This window comes from Pan paniscus, chromosome 18 (genome assembly GCF_029289425.2).
Source record: "Pan paniscus chromosome 18, NHGRI_mPanPan1-v2.0_pri, whole genome shotgun sequence".
NCBI classification, from domain to species: domain Eukaryota; kingdom Metazoa; phylum Chordata; class Mammalia; order Primates; family Hominidae; genus Pan; species Pan paniscus.
The window spans coordinates 13048908-13074816 of NC_073267.2; the positions used below are offsets into that span (position 1 = coordinate 13048908).

General features: G+C 50.2%; 1 protein-coding gene across 2 annotated transcripts in view; it reads left to right on the forward strand.

Moving 5' to 3' along the window:
* SNX29 (sorting nexin 29) overlaps window positions 1–25909 on the forward strand; it is a 593890-nt gene that overhangs the window by 526045 nt on the left and 41936 nt on the right. For both annotated transcript variants that reach the window (XM_034939805.3, XM_055099501.2), the window contains one exon: window positions 18521–18660. In XM_034939805.3, the coding sequence (XP_034795696.1) occupies window positions 18521–18660 (140 nt within the window). The remainder of the gene's footprint in view (window positions 1–18520; window positions 18661–25909) is intronic.

Here is a 25909-nt window from a genome sequence, read left to right on the forward strand (position 1 = left end):
ACCTGGCTAGTTTTTGTATTTTTAGTAGAGACGGAGTTTCACCATGTTGACCAGGCTGGTCTTGAACTCCTGACCTCAGGTGATGCGCCTGCCTCGGCCTCCCAAAGTGCTGGGATTACAGGCGTGAGCCACCGGCGCCTGGCTAGTGTGTCCATTCTCAAACCAATCACTGTATCCAGGGGGACAACACCCTAAAAAAAAAAGCTGGGCTTGAATCCTGCGCCTGTCCCTGCAACTGGAGGGAGGAGTACTCTGTCCCCAACTACTTGGTCTGGAAATGGGAAGTGGGAGATGTTTGAAAGGATTATTCTAGTGCTCCTGACAGGGCCATGAAGGGGATGTATGCTGGACAGGCAAGAGTTAGAAGAAGAAAAGTTATCTATTATAAATTCTGACCACCAAAGCTTCATTAAAGGCACCTCACGTGATACGGAGGGAATAGCATCAGACTTGAAAAGGCTTTTGGCTATTTGATTGCCCAAAAAGAAAGAAAAGAAAGATGAAAGAAATCACTGAGCTTTCTAGCATTTTATCTAGAGGTGATTTCTTAGAATTGTGTTCAGCAAAGGCAGCATATCAAGGGCTTAAGATAAGTCAGGCTTGAGAACATCAACTATGGTCAGGGAATGGTGGTAAAGAAGACAGCTGAGGAGGTGGAATCTGTCTGCCTGGCCTGGAAAGGTTATACTAACCACACTTCCCTCCCAACCCACCCACCAAATCCAGCTGAAACCTTCTCATCTTTCAAATCTCTTTCCTCAGGCTTGTCCTTAACGCAGTGTGTATCTGTTTTCTGATCACCACTCATTTTTGCATTCGTTTGTCTGACAAAGCTCTGAACTGCAGAGCAAAGACCATGTGTTGTATGCTTATCTTGTGGTGGGGAAAATTATTGTACTGAACCTGTAGATTATTGTGAGAATTAAATGACCTGACAAAGATGATGATGATAGCTAAGGTGAGCTAAGCTCACCTTGTGTTGGGCACTTTGTTGTGCTCACTTTGTGTTGGGCACTGCAACTATTGTTATCATCCCTCTTTCAGAGGTGATGAGACCGAAATGCTTTCTGAGGCTGTAGACCTGGTAAGTGGTGCAGCCACGATTGAAACACAGAGGGTCTGACTCCTGGCCTGGGTCCTTTCCCATCACATCAAAGCACTTAGCACCGTGCCTGGCATCGAGCAAGCCCTCAGTAGATGCGAGCTGCTATTTATAGTCAGAGAAAGAGGAGCTTGACTCCTGTCTGGCGTTGCTGGTATTTGTGTGCTAGCCCTGTGGTCCCAGGTCTGGACAGTCAATGGCTAATGCGGAATCGAACCCTCCCCAATTCCGTTTTCCATACATGTTGGAATTGAGCTAGCTGCTGTAACAGATTTCAATGCCAGACTCTGTTTCTTGTTGATGTTATTGTTTGGATGCTTGTGGTTGATGAGTGGCTTGTGTGTAGATCCCAGATCTTTCCATAGTGAGCCTTCACCATCCCCTGGGGCAAGAGTTAACAAACTTTTTCTGCAAAGGGCCAGATAGTAAGCTAAGAGCCTGAGTTGGAAGATGTCTTGACTGAAGCTGGAATGATTCCTTTTTCGGCCCTGATTTTTTACTTTCCTTCTTATGAGAAAACTCCAGAACCTTTGTCTAGAGTATATAGTGCTCTGAAGTAGAACGTTAAAATAACCCCTTTACCTTCCCTCCCTCCCCTTATCCATGTGGTTTGCATTAAACTCAAAGGTCCTGACAGGTGGCGCTTCTGCGCTCTGCTGTCTCCTTTCTCCAGTTCCCAGCATGGCACCAGGCACACGGTCAAGGCCAAGTCAAGGGCTTTTAATTGAATGGAGCTTTTGCAAACCTCTCCTGTGTAAACAAAGGTGCAAATGGGACAGCAGAGTAGCTGGGCCTGGAAGCCGTGTGGACCTGGGTTCAAATCCCAGCTCTGACGCTAGTTAACGTGGCCAAGGGCAAGCTAATTCATCTCTGTGAGTTTCAGTGTTCTTACCTGTAAAAGGGAGGTACCGCTGCCTTCTTGGGAAGAGTGTTTTTGAAGATACAGTAGCTGCCGTATTTTGAATGGTGCCTGGTGGGCTGTGGCAGGTGGCTATTCTGTCTGTAGCCGTTGTATTCACGGGGAGGAGTCCAGAGAATCAGCAAGGTCACGCATCCCCGGCCCTGCTCCGGAGGGCGAGCTGGGCCCCATGCTTCCCAGCGTGTCTGGATTGTTTCTGTAGATAGGTGCTTGGCCTTCAGAAGCATGGACCGGTGTCACCTCTCAGTAGCACAGCTCGATGAACTGTAGCAGCGGGGCGGCAACAAGCTTGCAGACTGTTTTTGATGGCCCATTGATTTCTTTTTTCTGTTGCTTCTGGATGGCCTGTAGATATATTTTGTTTGATCTGCACTGTGATATTCAGGCATTTGAATTAGCTGCTAGCTGATTTGAGAATGGAGAGATCTTGCCTAATGATCCGGATTTGCAGCTTCCCTTAAAAAGCAGAGAGAGCTGGCCCTGCGAGCTCCTGCTCTCAAAGGGCTGTGGTCCGCCAGAGCGTCCCTCCCGCTTCACCAGCGTTCCTGTTAAGCCTGTGGCCATTGCAGTATGGAATTGTCTTTGGGGTGTTTAATTCACTCCAGGTTTCTTTTATCTCCACCAGCTCCAGGGAGGGGTGTAAATGCCACGCCACCTTCTCTCTCCTGGCTGGCTCTGAAGGGTACCTGTTCCTCCCCAGCCATGTCCTACCCTGAGGGAGCTTTCTTGGGGATACACAATGGCCAAGCAGAGTGGAAAGAACATGGCCCTGGAGTCCCTACACTGTGGGGTCCTGGCCATAATACTTATCTCCTTTGAGCCTCATCTGTGAAATGTTGTTCAGGTTGGAGATAGTGTCCATAAGTCCCTCCGCTCAGTTCCCGGCATCCAGCACACGTTGGCTGGTGCTAACATTTTGTCTCCACTATGGTCTCTCTGCCCACTGAGACATTTCAGCCTGTGGCCTCTGCAGTGAAGAATTTATGCTGGTTGTAGAGGCTACAATTAAGGCAGTTAGAGGTAGTCCCACCTAATGCCACCACTGCTGCCATTAAAGCCTCTGAGAATCTCTAATCCAGACCCTGGGTGACCGTCACAGTTGGAATCGAGTGTGAAGGGATTCAGGGCATGGGGAGGGCATTCACTCGGTGATCACAAGGGAAGGGCACCAGGCATGCCATCTGTCAGCCCAGCGAGCCCCTCAGCTGGTCCAGGGCCCACACCACCCAGGCAGTTGCTTAGAGGGCTGGGGAGGCAGGGGGAGTGGATCCCAGGGGAGACTGAAATGTAGAGTGTCTGAGAGCACCGGGAATTCCTGGTTGGAATTCCACAGCTCAGTCTTGGCTTCTGAAATTAGTGGCCTTGGGAGCTCTTTCAGGGCAGAACATGTCGGAACCCGTATCCTGTCTTTGGGTCCCATGGAGGGGTGTCCTGGCAGTAAACAGCTGTGGGCAAGAAAATATCTTTCCTTTTTGTTTTTTCTCTTTGGACCTCAGATACAAAAATGTGAGTGAAACCAAGGGTAGTGGCTTCCACCTGTAATGCCAGCACTTTGGGAGGCCAAGGTGGGAGGATGGCTTCAGCCCAGGAGTTTGAGACCAACCTGAGCAACATAGTGAGAGCTTGCCTCTCAAAATCCATGAACCAATGAATGAACAGATCCACCCCTCCATTCCGCCACATGAGTGAATGCCGTTCCCAGCTCCTGGCATGCTGTTCTCACTGGTCACTCTAAAGCCCTGTATTTATTCCCTCTTGTCCCTGTTCTCCCTGCCACAGGCAGCTGCTCCAGTAGCCTCAGCATGTATCTGTAAATTTGTTTCCTTCCAGAGTATGTTGGGTGATTGCGTGTGTTTTTCATTTACTTCATGGCATTGTGCTGTAGTCCTCATTCTTTGGCTTGGTTCGCCCAGTGCCATGTTGCAGCTCCAGCCATGTGACAGTGCATACCTGCACTCTGCCTCTGGGACTGTTGATTCTGTTTTTGGAGTGTGCATTGGTGACATCTCCTTTGATGTAGCCCATACCGCCCAGGATGAGAATTCCTCTGGGAGAGATCCTCTAGGTGGAATTACAGGGTCATGTATTCTACTGTGTTTAATTTGACCAAATATTGATAGATTGCTCCAAAATATGGTAGTTTTACTGAGGGGTGTGTGCCTTGTGCTGAAGACGGATACAGGTATGAGGTGGACCGTGGAGGCCCTTGCAGCAGATGAGAGAGAGTCAGGGACATCTCAACAGATGAGGCCAAACTGCATAAGGAAGAGGCTGGGTGTGGTGGCTTAGGCCTATAAAACCAGCACTTCGGGAGGCTGAGGCGGGTGGATCACTTGAGGTCAGAGTTCGAGACCAGCCTGACCAACATGGCGAAACCCTGTCTCTACTAAAAAGACAAAAATTAGCTGGGCATTATGGCACTGGCCTGTAGTCCCAGCTACTTGGGAGGCTGAGGCAGGAGAATCGCTGGAACCCGGGAGGCAGAGGTTGCAGTGAGCCGAGATGGCCCCACTGCACTCCAGCCTGGGCGACAGAGTGAGACGCTGTCTCAAAAAAACAAAACAAAACAAGCATGAACTAGCCTTTTTCCTCCTCTCCTCCCCCACCCCCCAGCTGTCCAGCCTGCAGTTTGCGTTGGCTGCAAAGTCAAAAGCAAAGAAAAAATAGGCTTTAGCTACAATAGAGCCCACAGCTTTCCTGCCATGGGAATCATTTGTTGTGTCCTGCTGAGGGCCCATCCAGCCTTTGCCAAGCACCGTGGAGGGTAGAAGGAGTCATCGCAGGTGGGGTCCTTCCTGTGGGGAGACAGGCTGCCATATCCAGCCCTTCTTGAGCAAAAGCACTCCCCCACAGAGTCTCACTCTGTCGCCCAGGCTGGAATGCAGTGGTGCCATTTCGGCTCACTGCAACCTCTGCCTCCCGAGTTCAAGGCTGGGGATCTGTTGAGACATAAAGATGAGATTTCATCCAACCACAAATTTCTCACTGTGCCAGGAGGAAAGTTTTTGGAACTCTGGTATTTTGGTTCACCCTATGTGAACTGCGGGACTAGTTCATTTTTTTATTTGTGTTTTTAGCAAAGCCGCAGGTCTCCTGTGGTCATGAATGCATGGGTCTTAAGAGGCAGGACAGCCTCACACTCCTGAGCTCAGGTGTGGAACTCAAGCAGACGTGGCTCTAAGCTCAGCTGGGTCACCTTAGAGAAGCCACTGAATCTCTTGGCGCCTCAGTTTATTCTTTTGCCAAATGGGGATATTACTGTCTATTTCCCAAAGCTGTTGCAGGGGTATGCTGAGACAATGGAAGCAAACACTCCACATCGTGCTTGGCATGTAGGAAGCTGGTGATAAAGGTCCTATTATTGTTGCGAGAAACACGTGTGAGGAGAGTGTAACTGGGCCTTCAGCTCCGTGTGGAGCCCTTTTTCCTTTTCTGAAATAGAGACATGCTTTCCTCCCTGTGTTTGCAGTGAAGTTTTGATTTGGGCACATCGTCATTGTAGATGCGCGATCAGGTTTTATTTTCTGTTCTAACATTTAGCAGTTTAATGATACCGTGTGAATGCTGTGGTGTAGTCTCTGAGCTCTTTCATGGGTATTCCCCTCTTGAGCTGCCCAGGGATTGGGGCTATGATCTGTCATCCCCCCTCCCCCGCAAATTTAGAGTAAGATCTCGAAAGCAGTGGGGCTGAGCTCAAAACCTCGGGCCGTCCCACAGCCTCCTATGGGACTTGAGAACTTCAGAGTTCATTCTAGGTGGACCAGGAAACCACTGGACGGCGTTGGGCAGGGCAGAGGAAGTGGTTGGGCCGCATAGAAGCGACTCGGTTCACAGTAGCTGTGACCATTCACTGAGGAGTGTGTGCTTTGCACTGGGCACTGAAGATGGATACAGCCGTGAGGAGGACCCTGGAGGGCCTTGCAGCGGATGGGATGGGGGAGAGTCAGGGATGTCTCAACAGATGAGGCCAAACTGCAGCTGGTTCTGGCTTCATGGTACAGGCAGCAACCAGCTGTCCCCCAGGGGATGTAGGGAGGCATTTACATTGGCCCCTAAGATTAAGTTTGGGGTGTGAGCATCTCCTTGGTGGTGTGAAAGTGCCCAGGGAGTGGAGCCGTGCCAGGTGAGAGGGTGCGGCGGAGAGGCAGGTGGGAGCTGGATGGTGAGGGCCCTCGAGTGCTCTGCAGGGAGCTTGAATCTCCCCGTCACTGTTTACGTCCATCATGGAAGGCCCAGGGAACATATATATATGTAGATGTTTTTGGTTTTTGAGACAGGGTCTCCCTCTGTTGCCCAGGCTGGAGTGCAGTGGTGCGATCTCAGCTCACTGCAGCCTTGACCTCCCATGCTCAAGTGATCTTTCCACCTCCCATGGGGTTGTTTTGGAGTTTGCCATTGCTTCTTCACTTGACTGGCCCCTTCTCATCTGTGGGACTCATGAGCAATACTCGAGGGAGATGAGCATCCCATGGATACGCAGGCGGTTGATGGATTCTCTCTACCATGGGTGCCTGATGGAGGCTGGAGTACGTGCATGAACCATAGACCGTCCGTGCTTTCAGGGACAACTAGGTGCTGTTCACCTCTACTCACAGGGCCTGGCACAGAAGTGAAGTCAAAGAGATGTCTGCTTAGATGGAGAACTGAATCCGATCCCATGGACTCAATCAATGCCTGGGGAGCGAGGGCGAGATGGCCTCTGCAGGGCGAGGCCTGTTGCCTCCCCTCCTCCCTCCTTCCCAGTCCGTCACCAAAGCACTTGTTTGGGAAGTGGTGGCAGAGCGGAGTTGCTGGGGTGAAAGAGTTGATGGGGCCTTGCTTCCCTCATCCCCACAGAGGGCAGTGGCCCTGGCCTCCAAGGCAGTGTGTCCGCAGAGGCTTATGGGAGGGGAGTCCCACCAAGGGTGTCTTTGACATGCATCCTGCCCTGTGTACACCTTCCTCAGTTCTCTCTTCTCCTCTCTGACCCTGCCCTCCCTCATCCTCCCTTCCTCTGAACTCCTCTCCCCTCCCTCCCATAGCTTTCCTCCCTCTCCCTTGCCCTGCCCTACTGTGCCTGCCTTTCCCCTGCCCTGCTTTTCTCTCCTCCTCTCCCCTCCCCTTCCTAGTGCTCCCTCCCCAGCCCTCCTGCCCTGCCCTCCTCTCCCCTTCTCTCCCTTCCCCTGCCTGCCCTGCCCTGCCCTGAGCTGCTCTGCTCTCTTCTCCTCAGCCTTCCTCTGCCCTGCCCTGCTCTCCCTTCCTCTCCCCTCTACTCAGTTCTCTTTCCTCCTACCCTCTCTTCCCTGCGCTGCCTTCCTCTGCTCTCTCCTTCCCTTCCGTACTCTTGCAAAACACCTTCAGCTAAAGACTTCATCTCTCCCCTCTTCCGTCCATGCCTGGTGCATTCCAGGTGGTGATCACCTAGAAAAAGACCTGGTGAACAAGCTGCAGGACCTGTTCCAGCCTCTCAGCCAGGCCGTTGCCCCGCTGATTGGCCCAGATGGGAGCCTCAGGACCTTCCTCATGAATATTTGGGGCCAAGTCCCAGTATAAAGATTAGAACAGTTTTCTTTTCTAAATTTGCAATTGTATTATTTTCCCCAAGTTAATCAGGGGAGGCCAGTTCGTGAAGCTTTGCTAGCAGCGCCCAGTCAGCAGCTGATAAAAGGAGCTCTGTGACATTTGGGAAGCCACCGCTATGAGGGCCACCATGCCCGACTATTTGTTGCTCTCTGATGTCTCTGTCGAGAGTTTTTAAGTGGCAATAACAGGAATTTCTCTCGTCAGCTTCCCAATTAGCAACCGCACAGTGGGCTCCCTAGAAACAACTGCTCAGGCCTGGGTGCTGGGAGCCCAGGCGTCCCCCGTTATAAAGCAGAGTTCACAGGTTGGCATGGATTTTCCGTGGATTGCAGCTTGCTCCCTGCATCCCAGGGTGGCAGGATTGGGCCTGTGGTTTTGATGAGTTCCACACCTCCCAGCTGGCTAATGCTTGAAAGAAGAAAGACAGATTTTCAATGCTCCAGGGATAAAACAGAGGGGCTTTTTAAAATTGAAGACTGAGAGCTGTTTTCAGTCTCACAGAAGGAATAGCTGATTCTCACTCTCTGGCTTAAAATGCCTGTCACTCCTTGGGTAAAGTCCAGATTCTCTCATGTGGCTTCCTAGGGCTGCCCTAGCTCCCCCTACCTCAGGCCCCTCTGCTCCTGAATCTTGTGGTCCCCCTAAGCTACTGTCTTTGGCATCTTCAGGCTCCTCCCTGCCCTGGAGCTGCCTTTCTCTCCCACTGTCGTAGAGCAGAGTGGATATAAGGGCACTGGCTCAGGAATCAGGCCTCTTGGGGCCAGTTCTTGTTTCCACCCCCCAACTAAGGAGTTGTGGACCTGGGTGCTTCTGAGTCTCAGCTTCATTCTTCTGAAATGGGAACATGAAAAAGCCCCTCTGTTGGCCGGACATGGTGGCTCATGCCTGTAATCCCAGCACTTTGGGAGGGCAAGACGGGTGAATCACTTGAGGCCAGGAGTTCGAGACCAGCCTGGCCAACATGGTGAAACCCCGTCTCTAGTAAAAATAGAAAGATTAGCTGGGCGTGATGGCATGTGCCTGTAATCCCTCCTACTCGGGAGGCTGAGGCAGGAGAATCAGTTGAACCGGGGAGGTGGAGGTTGCAGTGAGCCGAGATTGTGCCACTGCACTCCAGCCTGGACAACAGAGCAAAATTAGGTCTCTAAAAAACAAAGAAAGAAAGAAAGAAAAAAAGCCCCTCTCTCGATGGGCTGCTGAGAATAAATGAAATGATGCTTAAGCATAGGTGTGCCTAGCCCAGTGCTTGGCAGAGAAAGCACTGAAAAAATGTTGCTAGTAACGGCTCCTCCCGCTGCTGCTACTAATAATGGTGACGGTCATTATTATGTCACACAGTCCTGTGGGAGGGCTCCCTGACCCCCATTCAGATCAGGCACCCTCGCCCCATTCTCCCCTATGGAAGACCTTGTGTAGCCCTTCATCAGGCGTGTGTTGTGGCTTTGTCACACTGTTTTGTAATGATCGCTTTGCATGTCTTTTCCAGCTGACTGTAAGTTCCACAAAGGCGGGATCCACAGGTCTCATTTATCTTTTAACTGGAGGTGGCTGGCTCACAGTAGGCCCCCAAAGAATGCATGCTGAATGAATCAACAAACGAATATATGTGACTGGAGAGCTGAATGAGCGGATGAATGATTGCACCCCATCCGCAAGTCACCCCTGAAATAGATCAGTCAGCTCTGAAATAGAACTGAAACCCATTCCCTTCTCCTTGCCTCCCCGGCCACCACCATCTCCTGCCTGGATGACTGCAGCAGCATCCTTGCTGGCCTCTCTGCTTCCTGCATTGCCTCCTCTGAATCTTCAGGTCTCACCTCCGAAGTCACCTCCTCCCAGGTGCCTTCCTGTCCTAGCCACCCAAGCCAAGTCCATCTCTGTGCCAGCACTCTTTATGATGTATTCACGTATCTGCTTGTTGGCTCTACTGGATCTAAGCTCCGGAGGGCAGGGGCCACATCTGTTTGCCAATACGTTCCTTCAAGGCACGGTGCCTTGGACATATGCAGGCATGCGGCAGATAGTCACTGAGTGAACCTTGCAGGAGCCAGCACAATTAACGCGGGTGCCAGTAACCAGCCTGGGCGTAAATCTGTAACTCGATGGTGCACCACGAGTTAACTTCTCATTCATGTCACAGTCCACTGCAGATCAGGCGGCCCCTCCTTTCTCCACGTGTGAGCTACATGCTCCCAGAGAAAGGGGAAGGGGAAGCAGGGGAGGGGAGGATGGCAGGGAATTTCCCTTTTTCGGCTAGGCCTAGACGTGGCCTGCCCCAACTCCCATTACCTTACATTAACCGTAAGTCAGCCTATGGCTGTCGTCTAATTGCAAGGCATGCTGGGAAGCCTGGTCTGTCTTTGTGCCCAGAAAGAAGAAACGGGGTTGGTGAGCCAGTCTCATCAGAATGGGTACGAGACCAGGTGTGGTGGCTCACACCTGTGATCTCAGCACTCTAGGAGGCTGAGGAGGGAGGCTCGCTTAAGCCCAGGAGTTCAAGACCTGCCTGGGCAATGTAGTGAGACCCCGTCTCTACAAAAACTTTAAAAATTAGCCAGACGTGGTGGTGTGCACCTGTAGTCCCAGCTACACTGGAGGCTGAGGCAGGAGGATTGCTTGAGCCTGGGAGGTCAGGGCTGCAGTGAGCCATGATTGTACCACTGCACTTCAGTCTTGGCAACAGAGAGATATCCCGTCTCAGAAAAAAAAAAAAAAAAAAAAAAGGTGCAGGATGGAATCTCATAGCCAGGAAGCCTTGTTGCTGGAGTCCTTGGTAGTCTAGTCAACATTCTAGAATTCTGTAGCCAGTGACAAGTTCCTATATCAGCTGACTCCAAAGCAGATATCTCTTAAGGGGGCTGAGCTGCCTGCTACTCCCGATAGACAAGACCTTTTTATTTTACAAAATACCTTGATGTTCCTTGATAAAAAGAAAAAGAACTTTGGAAATGCAAAATCACCTCTGTCTGTCACGTAGCTGACACGAGGTGCGGCTCCTGGAGAGGGGCCCACTGGGGAGCGGGACATGCGTTGCAAAGACACACTTGTCAGAAACGAGCCAGGAAACAAAATTTGGGGAAATACAGGGGGCGGGGCCTGAGCATTGGTTCCAGGAGCCTCGTTGTCTTGTTCACAGCATTCCATCGTTTTAAAAATAGCTATTCTTCATTTGATGATAACTTTATCTTCTTGAAGCTCAAAATAAAATTAACCTTTTCTGGAGGGAAGAAAAATATTCCTATTAAAATTGTCTTGAGTGTTCTTTTTGAAAGCGAGGCCCAACTCCCAGTGCCGTCTATGAATAGCTCTCAGGCATCATTGACGATGGCGTTACGGTAGGAATGCCACACAGAGTGACAGCAGGGCCACGGGCGGGTGGCAAGGACTCATTAGGCAGCCCCTAGAGGAGTCTGGCAGGTTCCATGCACTGGGTTTGCCTCCAGTCCTGTGGCTTCTCGTCTGAACTTTGGCTGCCACCCTAGGAGCCCAACCAGAAAACTCACAGATCCCTCATGGCCCTTTAAGAGCTGGACATTCCTTACGGGGTCAGGGCCCTTCCTGGATGCCCTGTCTCCTCCTGGGAGCCCCATGTGACAGATGGGGCCTCTGAAGGCCTAGTTCCCTGTCTTCACTCACTTGCTCCCTGGTGTTCGGCTCTCTTTGGAATCAGGGAGCTGGCTTCCAGGCCAGTCTGTCCACTCCACCACCAGGGATCTTTGTTCTCTCTCTCTGGACTTTGGCAACATCCTCCAGGACATTCTTCCTATGGTCTGCCTGGCCTTCCCTAATTTTATCCCTAACAGGTATTTGTTCTCTCAACAAATGTGTATGGGGCCTCTTGGGATCTCCAGGCACTGTGTTAGGCTCTGGCAATAAAGGGATGAACCAGACAGATAAGGTGCTTGCCTTGGTGGAATTACCATCTAGCAAGGGAGGTGGGGGAGTTAGCAAGAGTCCTGCAGTGAAGGAATGAGACTATCCCAGGAAGCAACGCGTGCTTTGAAGAAAGGAGAATGAGGACTGGATCAGAGAGGGCCTGGGCGACCTCCACTGGCGTGTCCCGAGAGGTCTCTCGGAGGTATTGGCACAGGAGCGAAGACCAAAATGGCAAGGCCTTCTGGGACATCCCAGATGAAGACGGGAGACATCAGGAGACTGTGTGCTGGACATGAGAAGAAACTTGGGGCTGCTAACATATTACAATGTTGGTGAGGGTCGGGGTGGGAGGTACTGGGGAGAAGGTGACATGAAGAGAGGTTAGCAAGGCATCCTGGGGCCACGCGGCAAGGTTCCCATAAGCCACGCTAGTTTAGTCCTGTGTGCTGGGAGGTGGACAGAGTTCATGGGAGCCATTGAAGAATTCCAATAGCAGAGGGTCGTGATGGAGTTTTGAGAGCTCTCTCTGCCTAGGCTGCCTACACCCTACTGTCCCCCAGCATTGCTTCTCAGTGTTGATCAGATCATCTACCTCATGCCTCCCACCACCCGCTGGCTTTGTTCACTGGTCTACGTGGCTCTGCACAGTTTTACTGCTGCTCACACTGCAGTCTTACACCTCTGGAGCCACTAAACCCAGCTACGCCGGCTGCCTCCTGTTGCAGCAAGCCAAGCTCCTTCTGCCTGGGGGTTTCTTCTTTGCATTTGCTGTTCTTTCTACTTGGCATGCCCTTCCCCCACCCTCAGGGCACCACCTTGACCACCTGATGGCCACATGCCTTTCCTCCAGGAGCCAGCTAAAGCACCAGCTTCAGGGGCTGCTTCCTTGCAGTGACACGCTCTCTCCAGCCCTCCTGCAAACGTAGATATTCCTCCCTGCGAGCTTCCCTGAGCACCTGTGGGTTCCATCGCAGCACTTGCCCCAGCCTGTCCCTACCCCCTCCTGCACATTTAAACTCCTCGAGGAAAAGGATCCCAGCTAAACATCTGTGGATCATCAGCACCTGTCACAGGCCTGGTGGGCCATGTCGGCTACCAGGTGCTGAGCCTGGGTTGTCACCAATGGGGTAGGAGCTACCCCATCGCTGTCTTGCAGATGAGAAACAGAGATTGCAGGGGATTTCGCTGCATTCCCACAGAGCCGGTAAATGGTACCACAGGTCTCTGACAGCCTCAGGGAATGTCACCTTGTGATGTGAAGTAGATGCAGTGTAGCCTCTGGGATGCATTTCTGGGGCCTCGGCTGGTCATACTGCCTGTGCAAGGGGTATAAATCGGGTTGCAAATGCACTGGCCCACGGAGGCTGCCAGGACGGGGAGCAGGCTGGGCAGAGTGACGGTGCTATGTGGTCCGCTAATCAGGCACTCCCGGCTTAGCCCCTACCCACTGGCAGGGCTGCTCATTATTTAAAGGGAAGCCAGAAATCTGGGTTTTATGCAGAAATCTCCCGGTTTTAATGTTTCAAAACATTGCTCAGGCCATATAAAACATACCTGTGGGTCACAGTTAGTCTGTGGACCTCCGTGAACAGCTTGTGGTGAAAACGGTGGCACCATGTCCCCCAAAAGGTCAGAACCCAGGTGATCCCAGGGGGAGTCCAGTCTGAACGGTGTTGCATTCAACCTATTAAAGAATGGATAAAGAGGTGCACTGTAACTCGTCTTTTAAAATTTCAGAAGCAGCAGGCACATTTGAAAACTCAAACGTTTAAACACAGGCTAGGTCTTAGGTAACACCAATGAGTCATCATTAATTTTGTTAGAGGTGATTATGCCATTGTGGTCAAATGGGAAAATGTTAATTTTTCAGAAATACACACTGAAGTATTTAGGAGTAAAATGTCATGACTATAATTTACCTTAAAACACCTTAGCGAAAAGGTAAAAATGATGACACAAATATGGAAAAGAGTCTTTTTAGACTTAGTAGGGTTACTTGTCCAAAAAGACTTAAGACTTTTTAGACAAAGTATTGTGGAGATTCATTAAAATTTGTGCTGCTTTCTGTCTTATTTAAAGTTTTTCAGCGAGCCGTGATGTCTCACACCTGTAATTCCAGCACTTTGGGAGCCCGAGGCAGGTGGATCACCTGAGGGCAGGAGTTCGAGACCAGCCTGGCCGACATGGTGAAACCCTGTCTCTATTAAAAATACAAAAATTAGCTAGGCATGGTGGTGTGCCCCTGTAGTCCCAGCTACTTGGGAGGCTGAGGCAGGAGAATCTCTTGAACCAGGGATTGCACCACTGCACTCCAGCCTGGGCGACAGAGCGAGACTCTGTCCCGCCTGCAAAAAATAAAAATTAAAAAAATAATAATAAAAAAGTAAGAAAACAAAACACAGTCACAGGCAAGAATATAGCCTTCCATGAATTATTCTGGAATCTTCCACACCTCTCAGGTCACATTCTACCGAGTCCTGTGCCGCGATTCAGGCCAGGGTGTCTGCACCTCTAGGGTCAGAGTGAGACCTGAGGGAAAAGTGCCTGGGGCGGAGGATGAGTCATGCAGCCCCACCTGCCCCTGCACCCAGGTGTCAGGCTTCCTCCTCTTCACAAGGCAGATGGCTTCTCCTAAAGCCAACCTGGAAGTAGAATCTCAAAGAACTGAACCCCGCTTTGGGGAAGCCTGGTGTAGAGGAACCCATGGGCTTTTATTTGGAAGGCTGAAAGTTGTCTTCTGTACTGGGGAGGCTGTCCCTGCTGCATGATGGAAGGCCCTGCTCAGCCACCTCCTAGTCTTGACCCTTTGTGCAAGTTCCTCACCTTTCTGAAATTCAGTGACCAGCCTTGGCTGTGCTGTAGGGACACAGGGCAGGGAAATCTCTGAGAAACGAGCATGAGTGAAGATGTCACAGACATCAATGGATAAAGAAAATATGGTTTATATACACCATGGAATACTATCAGCCATAAAAAAGGAACGAAATCATGTCTTTTGCAGCAACTTGGATGAAGCGAAAGGCCATTATTCTAAGTGAAGTAACTCAGGAATGGAAAACTGAATCCCGTGTGTTCTCACTTATAAGCGGGAGCTAAGCTATGGGTATGCAAATACATACAGAGTGATATAATGGACTTTGGGGACTCAGGCGTGGGGGAGGTTGGGAGGGAGGTGAGGGATAAATGACCGCATATTTGAGTACAGTGCACACTGCTCAGGTGAAGGGGGCACTAGAGTTTCAGAATTCACCACTAAAGAACTCGTTCAAGGCCGGGTGCAGTAGCTCATGCCTGTAATCCCAGTACTTTGGGACACTGAGGTGGGCGGATCACTTGAAGTCAGGAGTTCGAGAACAGTCGTCACTACTAAAAATACAAAAATTAGCCAGACATGGCTATGTGTGTGCCTGTAATCCCAGCTACTTGGGAGGCTGAGGTAGGAGGACTGCTTGAACCTGGGTGGCGGAGGTCGCAGTGAGCTGAGATCGTGCCACTGCACTGCACCCTGGGCGACAGAGTGGGACACTGTCTCAAAAAAACAAAAAACAAAAACAAATAAAACACTCGTTCATTTAACCAGAAATCACCTGTACCCCCAAAAATTATTGAAATAAATCAGATATATTTTTTTTAATTCCAATTGCTGCCATATTGGACGTTCCTAGAGCAGAACCTGGCTTAGGTTTCCAGGGAGCAGCTATTGTGAGGAGTGAGCACTTGGGAGGGACTTGGGATTTCTCCAGGGGCCTCTGGGACCTGGGTGAGAGAGGCAGATTAGACTCATGGATGGAATTCTCTAACCTTCATTTTGGGGGTGGGGGGTTCACTTTCCTTGGGCTCTGTAGCACCACCCCACATATAGTAGGAAGGACCATCTCTGATCTCTCCTTATTGCTTTAGAGTGTTTTGAGCATTTCCCTTCCAAAAAAAGAAAAATCTTCACAAGTTTTTGCAGGGCTGATGAGCTCCTTTCTTGTCTTCCTGTAGCAGAGTCTATCGAGCTGCCTTGAGGGTTTCTTGTGCAGATTAAAAACTAGGCTTCATGAGCTCCGTTGGGCACTAGCCAGGCATCTTAACCACCTTCCCAAGGAAAAGCATCTCATTGTTTAATGGCGGGTTGAAACTTGGCAACCGAGGGCAGAACCAGCATTCAGACTGGGTGAGCAGAGGCTCCAGCTTGGGTTGGAGGACCCTGGGACAACCTTGTCTAAATATCTTCTCTCATTCGCACATAGCCCGCCTCCTGCCAGGCTGTGAGATGTTAGCCACCAGCTGGACTGATGGTGACATTGGAGTGGCTCTCAGCAGTGTTTGGGAGCTGCCACCCCTCTGGAGGAAGGTCCTCCACCGAGGCCGCTCATTGGAGGTGGCTTTGGAGAAGAAGACTTTGTTGTGACTTTGGAGTGGCCCCGAGGGGCCCCTGCTGGCACAAATACTCCACGCTTCCATCTCCCACCTGGTGCTTGCAAGAGGCTTGCTAGAGAAAATATAAGGATGCCCAGTGAAATTGGAAGTTCAGATAAACCAAAAATTTTGTAGTCTAAGTGTATCGCAAATACTGCATGGAAAGGTTTCCTTGTATAGAACATAGTTTTTGCTGAAAAATTGTTCATTGTTTATCTGAAGTTCAAATTTCACTGGGTGCCGTGTATTCTCATTCGCTCAATCTGCCAGCCCTGGCTCAAAGGTGCCTCTTAAGAAAGACTCTTCTTGCCATGCTCGGGGCCTTGGCTAGGCTTTGTGGGAACTCTTCTCTTCTTTTTATTCTGATTTTGATTTTTGATTTGTTTTTATTTTTTAGAGGCAGTGATGTGGTTTGGATCTGTGTTCCTACCCAAATCTCCTGTCGAATTGTAATCCGCAGTGTTAGAGGTGGGGCCTGGTGGGAGGTGACTGGATCATGGGGGTGGACTTCCTCCTTGCTGTTCTCATGACAGTGAGTTCTCATGAGATCTGGTTGTTTAAAAGTATGTGGCACCTCCCGCTTCACTGTCTTCCTCCTGCTCCAGCCACGTAAGACGTGCCTGAGTCCCCTTTGCCTTCCACCATGATTGTAAGTTTCTGAGGCCTCCCCCACCATGTTTCCTGTACAGCCTGCGAAACCATGAGCCAGTTAAACCTCTTTTCTTTATAAATTACCCAGTCTCAGGTAGTTCTTTATAGCAGTGTGAGAATGGACTAATATAGTCAGGGTCTAACTGTCTCCCAGGCTGGAATGCGGTGGTGTGATCATAGCGCACCGTGCACTCTACCTCTCGGGCTTAAGCAGTCCTCCTGCTGCAGCCACCCATGTAGCTGGGACTACAGGTGCACACCACCATGCCCGGCTACTTTTTTCAATTTTTTATAGAGATTGGGCCTTGTTATGTTACCCAGGCTGGTCTCAAACTCCTGGGCTCAAGCGATGCTCCTGCCTCAGCTTCCTAAGGTGCTGGGATTAAAGGTGTGTGAGCCACCACACCTGGCCTGTGGGAGCTCTTCACCGGGGACCAGGGCACGTGATGCTAGGCGGTTTTTCTAGTTGCTGACAGATTGTGACTGAGCCCCTGCCTTGGGCCAGCTCTGTGCCTGCACAGGGAGAGCAGAGACGAGTGCCCCACCTGATGTATGGGGCCTCCTGGGCGAGGTACCGAGGCCCACTGCAGACAGCAGTTTCCTCATCTGTTACGTGCCGTCGTCATAGAACATTCCTCCTCGTGTTCTGTGAGTTTGGAATGACCCCGTTCCTCCCCTGCCTTCTCTCAGCTCTTTGTTTCTTCACCTTGCTTGGTCTTCGGTCCAGAAGGAGCATGACGGTCTCAGAGAAAGCCTTGTCCCGGCCCCGATGCTCACTGCCCAGGGTGTCTTTGTTACAAGCCAGGGGCTACTAGCACAGATACACGGAGCAGGACTGGCTATGGAATGTGTGGGGCCCAGGCCAACGTGACAGTGTGGAGCCCCTGGTTCCAAATTAATGAGAATGGTGGGCAGCAGCTCACCAGGCAGTCCCAGTGTGGACCCTCTGTGACAGCTTGGGTTGCACACCAAGCAAGCTGGCCCTGCCCACAAACACCAAGCAGACACAGGGGTGGGGTGGGGTCTGTAGGATGAGTGAGGAGGTTCTGGATCACAGAGCCCCTGATGACTGAGTGGCGGAAACTGCTCAGACCTGGGGACCTGTGCCTGCCTTCTGGGGCCACGCTGCACAGCCCAGCCTGGTATGGCCCTATGGGTGGGGCCATGCTACCATGCATGCTAGGTTTTGTGTGTGTGTGTGTGTGTGTGAGATGGAGTTTCGCTCTTGTTGCCCGGGCTGGAGTGCAATGGCGCCATCTTGGCTCACCACAGCCTCTGCCTCCCGGGTTCAAGTGATTGTCCTGCCTCAGCCAAGTAGCTGGGATTACAGGAACGTGCCACTACACCTGGCTAATTTTGTATTTTTAGTAGAGAAACATGGGGTTTCTCCAGGTTGGTTAGGCTGGTCTCGAACTCCCAGCCTCAGGTGATCCGCCCGCCTCTGCATCGTGGCCCACGCGTCCTAGTTTTTCAAGAGAATACGGAAATTGTTTATTAATAAAACCTCTTTCTTAATCAGTGGCAGTTGTTTTGTATTTCGAGAAACTCCCCTGAAGGCAAAATTAAGCCGGTGCTCTGGAGTGGCATTTGGTGTGATTGATAATTACCCACTGACCTGTGTGGTCACTGGATTGATTTGTGTCTCCCTCGCTGGCCTGTGAACTCCACGAAGGCCACAGCAGTGCGTTCATTGTTCTACCCTGACCCCCAGCACCACATTCGGCACATTTTGGTGCCCCATAAATAACTGTCCCATTTGAATAGGAACACACCAGATAGAGGTCTTGGACCTGCTTTTCCTCCACTTAATAATAATATCGTGAGCATCTTTCTTGTTATTACATGTGATACTACATGTAAGGGCTTAGGGACCATTCATACGAGATAGTTGCTCAATCAGTGTTGGCTGCCTGGATGGCGCTGTTGGGTGATCGCTTGTTCTATAGGGTCGTTTCTGACCAGGTGAGGAAGACGTACCTAAGCGAAGATGTTTTGTGTTTCCTCAGGATGCCAAGTTTGTGGAGGAACGGAGAAAGCAGCTCCAGAATTACCTGCGCAGCGTCATGAACAAAGTCATCCAGATGGTCCCCGAGTTCGCCGCCAGCCCCAAGAAGGAGACCCTCATCCAGCTGATGCCCTTCTTCGTGTAAGTACTGCTCCCACAGACATGGGCCGCCAGCCCTGCCAGCATTTTTTTCTCGGTCGTTTTGGAAGGTCAGGGAGCACAGCGGCTCTCCGTGATGCCCTGATCGCCATGGGACCCAGGCGAACTCCAGGGGCTGTTCCAGGTGCCAAGGTGGAGGTTGGGTCTCAGCGCTTTGGAGCTTCTAAAGGGATGGGAAGAGAGCAGGCCTGCAAATGAGCATTGTTGACTTGAGGCTCACAAAGAAACTTGGGGCTCTGTGATTTTGTACTTTCACACATTTCGATCAAGGCAAGATTAATTTTCTATACAGCCCACGGGTGCTCCAAAACTGAAACAAATTGTGTCAGTGTTTCTCAAGCTTGGGTGATGAACCCAAGGAAAGTTCTCCCAGACTCCTACCAGTATTGACTTAAATTATTTTTATATGAGTTTTACTTAAAAATGAACATTAATATTATTTAAATGCCTTCTTCTCTCTTGAAAAAAGTAAAAAAAAAAAAAAAAAATTAAAAGAGTTTACATATTATGCACTTAGAAAATCATTACACTTCAGGCTGGGCACGGTGGCTCACGCCTGTAATCCCAGCACTGTGGGAGGCTGAGGCGGGTGGATCACCTGAGGTCGGGAGTTCGAGACCAGCCTGGCCAACATGGTGAAATCTTGTCTCTACTAAAAATACAAAAATTAGCCAGGCATGCAAAAATTAGCTGGGCATGGTGGCGGGCACCTGTAGTCCCAGCTACTTGGGAGGCTGAGGCAGGAGAATCACTTGAACCCAGGAGGCAGAGGTTGCAGTGAGCTGAGATTGTGCCGCTGCACTCCAGCCTGGGTGACAGAGCAAGACTCCAACCCCCCAAAAAAAAACCAAAAAAACAAAAAATCATTACACTTCAAAATTGTCAATTAACCCAACGGATGCTGCTGTTTTCAAGAAAGCTAATCTTGGCTCGAAATGTCATGCAGTGACTTCTTTTCGCCTGCCACATGCCAGGCGTGCTGACTTCATCCACCCCTTTGCTCTGGTCCCATTGCTGGGAAACATCAGGCTGTCCTTTTGACGTCCCTGCCTTGCCACTGATTAGTCCACTCTGTTGTCATAACCTGGGAATGCTGACATTTACATCCTTGGAATTAGGGGAACCAAAACCATCAAGCCCGACTTGGTTTTTATAGTCTTCAGATGCTACAGAATGTAATTGTATTATTTCTAAAATCTTCTCGTGATAGAAACACAAAACGTAAAAATCCATAGAGAAGACCTGTGGGATTGGGACTCATTCGAGAAGCACTGTTCTGGGTCGGTGTGATTTGTATGAAATGCTGGGGTAAAATAAGAGTTTCCTGTCACTGTAGCTGTTTAACGGTTGTTCTAATGGTGTTGCTGGGTTCAAAACAGAGGGTGCATTTCTGCTCCCCTCTGTGGGGTGCACCTTTGGGAGCCGGCTTCTGTGGGGTGTGCTCCTGTCTGTGGGGTGTGCCCAGCGGTACCATCCAGATCGACATGAGCAGCTGCCTGTCTTCCCTGTCTAGGCCCTTTGAAATTGTCTCCAAGATGGTTGCTTAGATTTTCTAATTGTTCCGGGGTTTTTGTGAGAAGACATTATAGTACCCTGCTGCCTGTGATAAGAGGTGCCTTTTTATCCTGAATAGAAAACAGTTTCTAGAACGCTTTATTTTTCTTTTCTTCTTTTATTTGTAATGCCAGGGACTTGATCTCACTGTTTGGAAATGGCCGCGATAGTTCACGTGAGGAGTTCTCATTCTCTTAGAGGCATCCCCATGGCCCAGGGTGCACAGGGGAATTAGCCTCTCGCGGAGTCATCGCGCATCGACTGAATTCCATGGTGAAAACTGAGTTAGCGAGTTGTTCCTAAGATACTCTTGATGCTGAGAGTGTGAGCAGGAGGCGCTGCCCCATCCGCAAGTCAGTGTCCCCCACCCCCTGTGGGGTCCACAGCCCAGGCATCTCCGGTCCAGTGTTTCCCAAACATTCGCGTGCCGAATTGTAAAAAGTGCACGTTAGTGCGAGCCTCTCGGTGTGACATGAATCTCAGCCATGCTGGTTGCCATCAGTCAGCACGGAGAGAGAAACCTTTTGTGCCTAATTAGCACGCAGAACAGAACACAAGGTTCGATTTATGGACTTTTCAAAACAAGAATTTCAGTGGGAGACTGTGGCAAATGACACAGTGTTGACACTGGAATTTTGACTACATGTTGGTCTAGACCCCAGTTGAAATTAAACAGCTCTTTTAATAAAAGCTCTTTGGCTTTCCTCACTGTTCCAAATCCCACAGCCCCCTTCTCCTTCTTCCTTTTTGAGCAGGATGGGATTACAGGTCGGAATGTACGGATTGTTTCATTTTGGGGTAATGATGGATCAGCCACAGCCAAGCCTTACCCGTGCTGACGAATGTCCATGTGATCGTGTCCTTTCTCCATGTGCTGCTCACAGAAAGCAGCGAGACCGCTGTCTCAGCTGGAAAGCTGAGCCTGAGAGATTTCTGGTTAAAAAAATAATAAAAAATAAAAATCTCCTGCCTAAGGAAATAAACCCCCAAAGCATAATTATTCTGATAAATTTTGACAGATTTTCTCCTTGGTTCTTTCAAATGTTGATTTAGGATCCAAAAAGTCCATTTGAGTTACTGAACGTAACCAGATTGTTCACTAGAGAGAGGGCCCCCCATGTTCCTGTGGATGCCAGCCTTGTGTTTCAGAGCACCCATCTCATCTCGTCTTCCGGAGAGCCAATAAAATCTGTTTCATAGTGTTGAGGAAAGTGAGGCTCAAAGGGGTGAACTGGCTGGTCCCGGGGTCCCCACCCAGCACGTGGGGATCCTAGGGTGTTTGGCACCATAGCCCATGTTTTTGGGATGGAGGTGGGAAGCCTGCAGCCTGTGGACTGAGCCTGATTCTCCAACTTATTTTATTTAGCCAGTATAGTGGGGTTTTGTTTTGTTATTTATTTTTCTTCTTCTTTTTTTTTTTTTTTTTTTTTTTTGAGATGAAGTCTTGCTCTGTCGCCCAAACTGGAGTCCAGTGGCATGATCTCGGCTCACTGTAAGCTCTGCCTCCCGGGTTCACGCCATTCTCCTGCTTCAGCCTCCCGAGTAGCTGGGACTATAGGTGCCCACCACCATGCCTGGCTAATTTTTTTTTTTATTTTTAGTAGAGATGGGGTTTCACCGTGTTAGCCAGGATGGTCTCGATCTCCTGACCCCGTTATTCCCCCACCTTGGCCTCCCAAAGTGCTGGGATTACAGGTGTGAGCCACCGCACCTGGCCTGTTATTTATTTTTCTTAATTCAAGTACTTGCCAACATCAAAAAATTAGAAGGTGTCAGATAAAAAAATCCAGACGTGAAGCTTCTTTTTTTTGAGACAAGTTCTCACTCTGTTGCACAGGCTGGAGTGCAGTGGCACAACCTTGGCTCACTGCAACCTCTACCTCCAGTTCAAGTGATTTTCCCGCCTCAGCCTCTGAGTAGCTGGGATTACAGGCATGTGTCACCACGCTCAGCTAATTTTTGTATTTTTTATAGTAGAGATGGGGTTTTGCCATGTTGGCCAGGCTGGTCTCGGACTCCTGACCTCAGGTGATCCACCTACCTCGACCTCCCAAAGTGCTGCAATTACAGGTGTGAGCCACCACCCCCAGCCTAGCTTCTCTTGAGAAATCAGAAGAATTGGTCACAGCACCATTTCCCCACTCTCCCACACTTGGATACCCCGTGTCCACTGAACCCCCATCTCCTGTTGTGTCCTGGGCACTGAGCCAGCATCCCCTCCATGCTGTTTGCCTGGTTATGTCATACATTTGGGTGGATCACCTGCCTGCATGACTACCTGGCTCTGGAGTTTGCAGTCCTGGCTCTTCCCCACTACTCCCACGGCCCCTCCATTTGAATCTGCGGACATCCACGTTACTCATGATGCATTTGGTTTGCACACTGTGCCACTGTGTGTTCTATGAACAGGGCCACTGGTCAGCTTCAGGAATGGTGGTCCCATTCTGGTTTGGGAACTGAGAAGGTGGGCAGGAAAGATAAAAACCAGTGGGTAGAAATTGCTTGTGTTTTTCCTCACAAATATTACTTAAAACTTTCAGTCCAGTATTAGATGGAACCTGCTTTCACACACACTGTTCCATTTTTAAATTCCATTTGACGTGTCCATATTTCACTGTGTTCTGTAAGAGGCATCATGACTTCTAAGTAATCTGCCATCTGCACAAATCTGAGTTGAAGAATCGGCAGGGTGAGTTTTTCCTCCCGGTCTCTGTGCCTCCCGTTGCCTCCCTTGCTAATGCCAGCTCTGAATTGGAAAGTAGGCCGGTGGGAAGTGGGGCATTTCTTTTCTATTTTGAACTCTGTATATCAGTGTGGCCCAGGGGGGACCAGAGTCTACTCCCCAAGACAAGGAACAGATGAGTGCCAGCCTCCCAACACCCACATCTTTTGGAAGCCCCGTGCTGTGTTCATCGTCTGACATTTGGGGAAAGGGTGGTTACTGAGAGACGTGACACTTTGCAGATGGCAGAGATCCCCGGGGAGATGTGAGGTACCGTTCGTGGAGGGAGGCTCGGACTCCAAGAATTCGCTCAGTGAAACTGGACCGCAAATCGGTGACAGCTTCAGTGATTTGCTGTGTTGTCATTTAGCGCATTATTAAAATGGTTTTCTGCAGAGTAATTTAACTTTGGGAAATACATTATGTTCTCCTGCTCCTTGAGGAGAGAGAAAGTTAGGGGGCTGGAAGGTGGCAGAGTAATTAATGTAGGTCACAGCACAAATTCCCAACTGGATTTTCAGCAGAAAACCCAGTCTGGGTTTCCCCCGCCCCCGCCCCATTTGCTGCTGCATTCTCTCTTAGGCTTGTGAAATACATCCATTTTTTGCTGAAATCTGAGCTGCCTTGTTCTCCCAGTGAGCAGGTTACGTTTAGCTCAGCGATGCCACACCCTGACCTGTGCACTGCCAGGGGTCACTTGAACCTAAGCTGCTTTGCAAGTCACTGCTAACAGGAAGTAGCAACTTTTGACTTCCCTTGTTTTGTGGACTGGCCAGAACCTTCCAGACTCCAAAGTCCTCAGCATTGCCTAGTTGCCAGTAAGGAGTGGTGATGCCGTGCAAGAGATCTCACACCTGCAGGCGTATTGGTTAGGTGTGTGTTCAGTAAAGTGTCCATGCGTGTGACTTTCCATGGGCAAGTGTGTCCCAGTTCGGCACCGTTCCAACTACTCCCTCTTGCTTTTCCCCTTGGCCTGCTCTGCTGACTGACATCAACCACCTGGCCCTCTAAGGCAGGTGAGTTTGAGACCCTTGGTAGCCACATGGAAAGTGCGGTGTTGATTTTGGAGTTGCTGATAGTCTTTGGCTCTTCCACTGAGGAGGAAAGTGGTCTTTTAGGAGCTTTTAGAACAGCACATCACACATAGTAAGCACTGTATGTGTGTCACTGTTTGTACCAACAGAAAGGGAGCCTCGGGGAAGGAGATTGTGGGGAGCAGATATTTTAGGGAAAGTGATGAAGTTCTAGTGTGGAAAAACCCTAAAACACTACAGAAAGAAGATGAGGAAGTAAACAGCACCCACCCCATGCACACCTACCCTTGTACTCACTGTCAAGTCTCTTGTGTAACTGCAGAAATCATCAATATTTATGTAAGTCAAATAGAAACTCCACTGTTCTGAAATTTGCCTTTCTTGTTTTTTTTTTTTTGGTGGGGGGTTGGGGGAACAGTTTCGCTCTTGTCGCCCAGGCTAGAGTGCAGTGGCACAATCTCAGCTCACTGCAATTTCCCTCTTCTGGGTTCAAGCGATTCTCCTGCCTCAGCTTTCTGAGTAGCTGGAATTACAAGCGGCTGCTACCATGCCCAGCTAATTTTTGTATGTTTAGTAGAGACGGGGTTTCTTCATGTTGGCCAGGCTTGTCTCAAACTCCTGACCTCCAGTGATCCACCCGCCTTGGCCTCCCAAAGTACTGGGATTACAGGCGTGAGCCACCGTGCCTGGCCACCTTTCTTAATTTAATAAAACTGGCTCAGTCCTTCTGAAAGCTAATAGTATCCACCGTAATGGCTGTTTAATAATTTATTTCACCCTTGCTCTACTTGAACAGTTAAGAGGTTTCCAGATTTTTCTTCCCCAGACTGTAGTCTGGAACATCTCGATGGATACACATTTTGGCAGGTAGAGCTACAGGCTTGATGTCTAGAAGCCATTCTGGCTTAGAGGGTATGTGCATTTTACATTTTTCCCGACATCACTAAAGCCCACCCTCTTATACCAATTTGATATGCAGGGTTTGATCTGGATCGGAGGGGAAGCCACTCTTCCCAGGTGTGCAGAACAGCTGCAAGAAGCAGGGAGCCCCAAGTCATCCCCTGTGGCTGGAGTACAGGGCACTTGGCCCTATGGTCAGGGCGCACTGGGACCTGGGGTGGAAGTCTTGGTCTCTGGGGGCTGGAGCCCTTGCAGGTGTGTGAACTCAGGGCTGTGCTTTCCGAAGAGCACGCCAGGACTGGGTATAGTGGATGGATTGGGAGATGGGCTAGGGTGCCCTCAACATGTTGCAGACAGAAGGCAGGGAGGGCCTGACCCAGATGGCCAAGAGGAAAGGGGGACATGGGTTTGGAAGGCCCTACCAAGAGGGGACGTGGGGCCCCACTGTCTCAGGTGTGCAGCACCATCTGCCCCATGGTCCTCATGGCAAGGGGGCAGCAGCGGCATTGCCATTCTCTGGGATGAGGACGGTGAGAGTTGAGTAGGTGACTAGGCTGCCTGCTGGGGCAATGGAAGGGGAGCAGCAGAAGATGCCGAGTTTTGAGGCTGAATATCTGGGTGCAGAGAGGTCAAGGGGACAAGGAGGGGAAGCCCGCTTGGGAGCAGATGAGATGAAAAGGAAGCATTGGGGTCAGAAACCGGTCTACGTGCATCCTGAAGGCAGGCCCAGAGCCAGGCGAGAGCAGAGTGAATGTCCTCTAGGATGGCCGCCTGTGAGCTGGCTTCAGGCAGCAGTTTCTCCCAGGCATGCCTCAGGAAATGTATGTCTTCTCCCCTCTCACATCACAAGAAAAACCAGTCAAGAGGTCGGAGAGTGTGTTATAACCGTCCTGCTGAAAATTAAGGCGTAGCAATCACAGTTTGGAGGAATCCACAGCGACAGAGGAGAGGCAGGAGCAGGAGGTGTCACCACATGGAGCTGCAGGTCTGGGTCGCCGTTTACAGGAAGCAGGACAGGAAC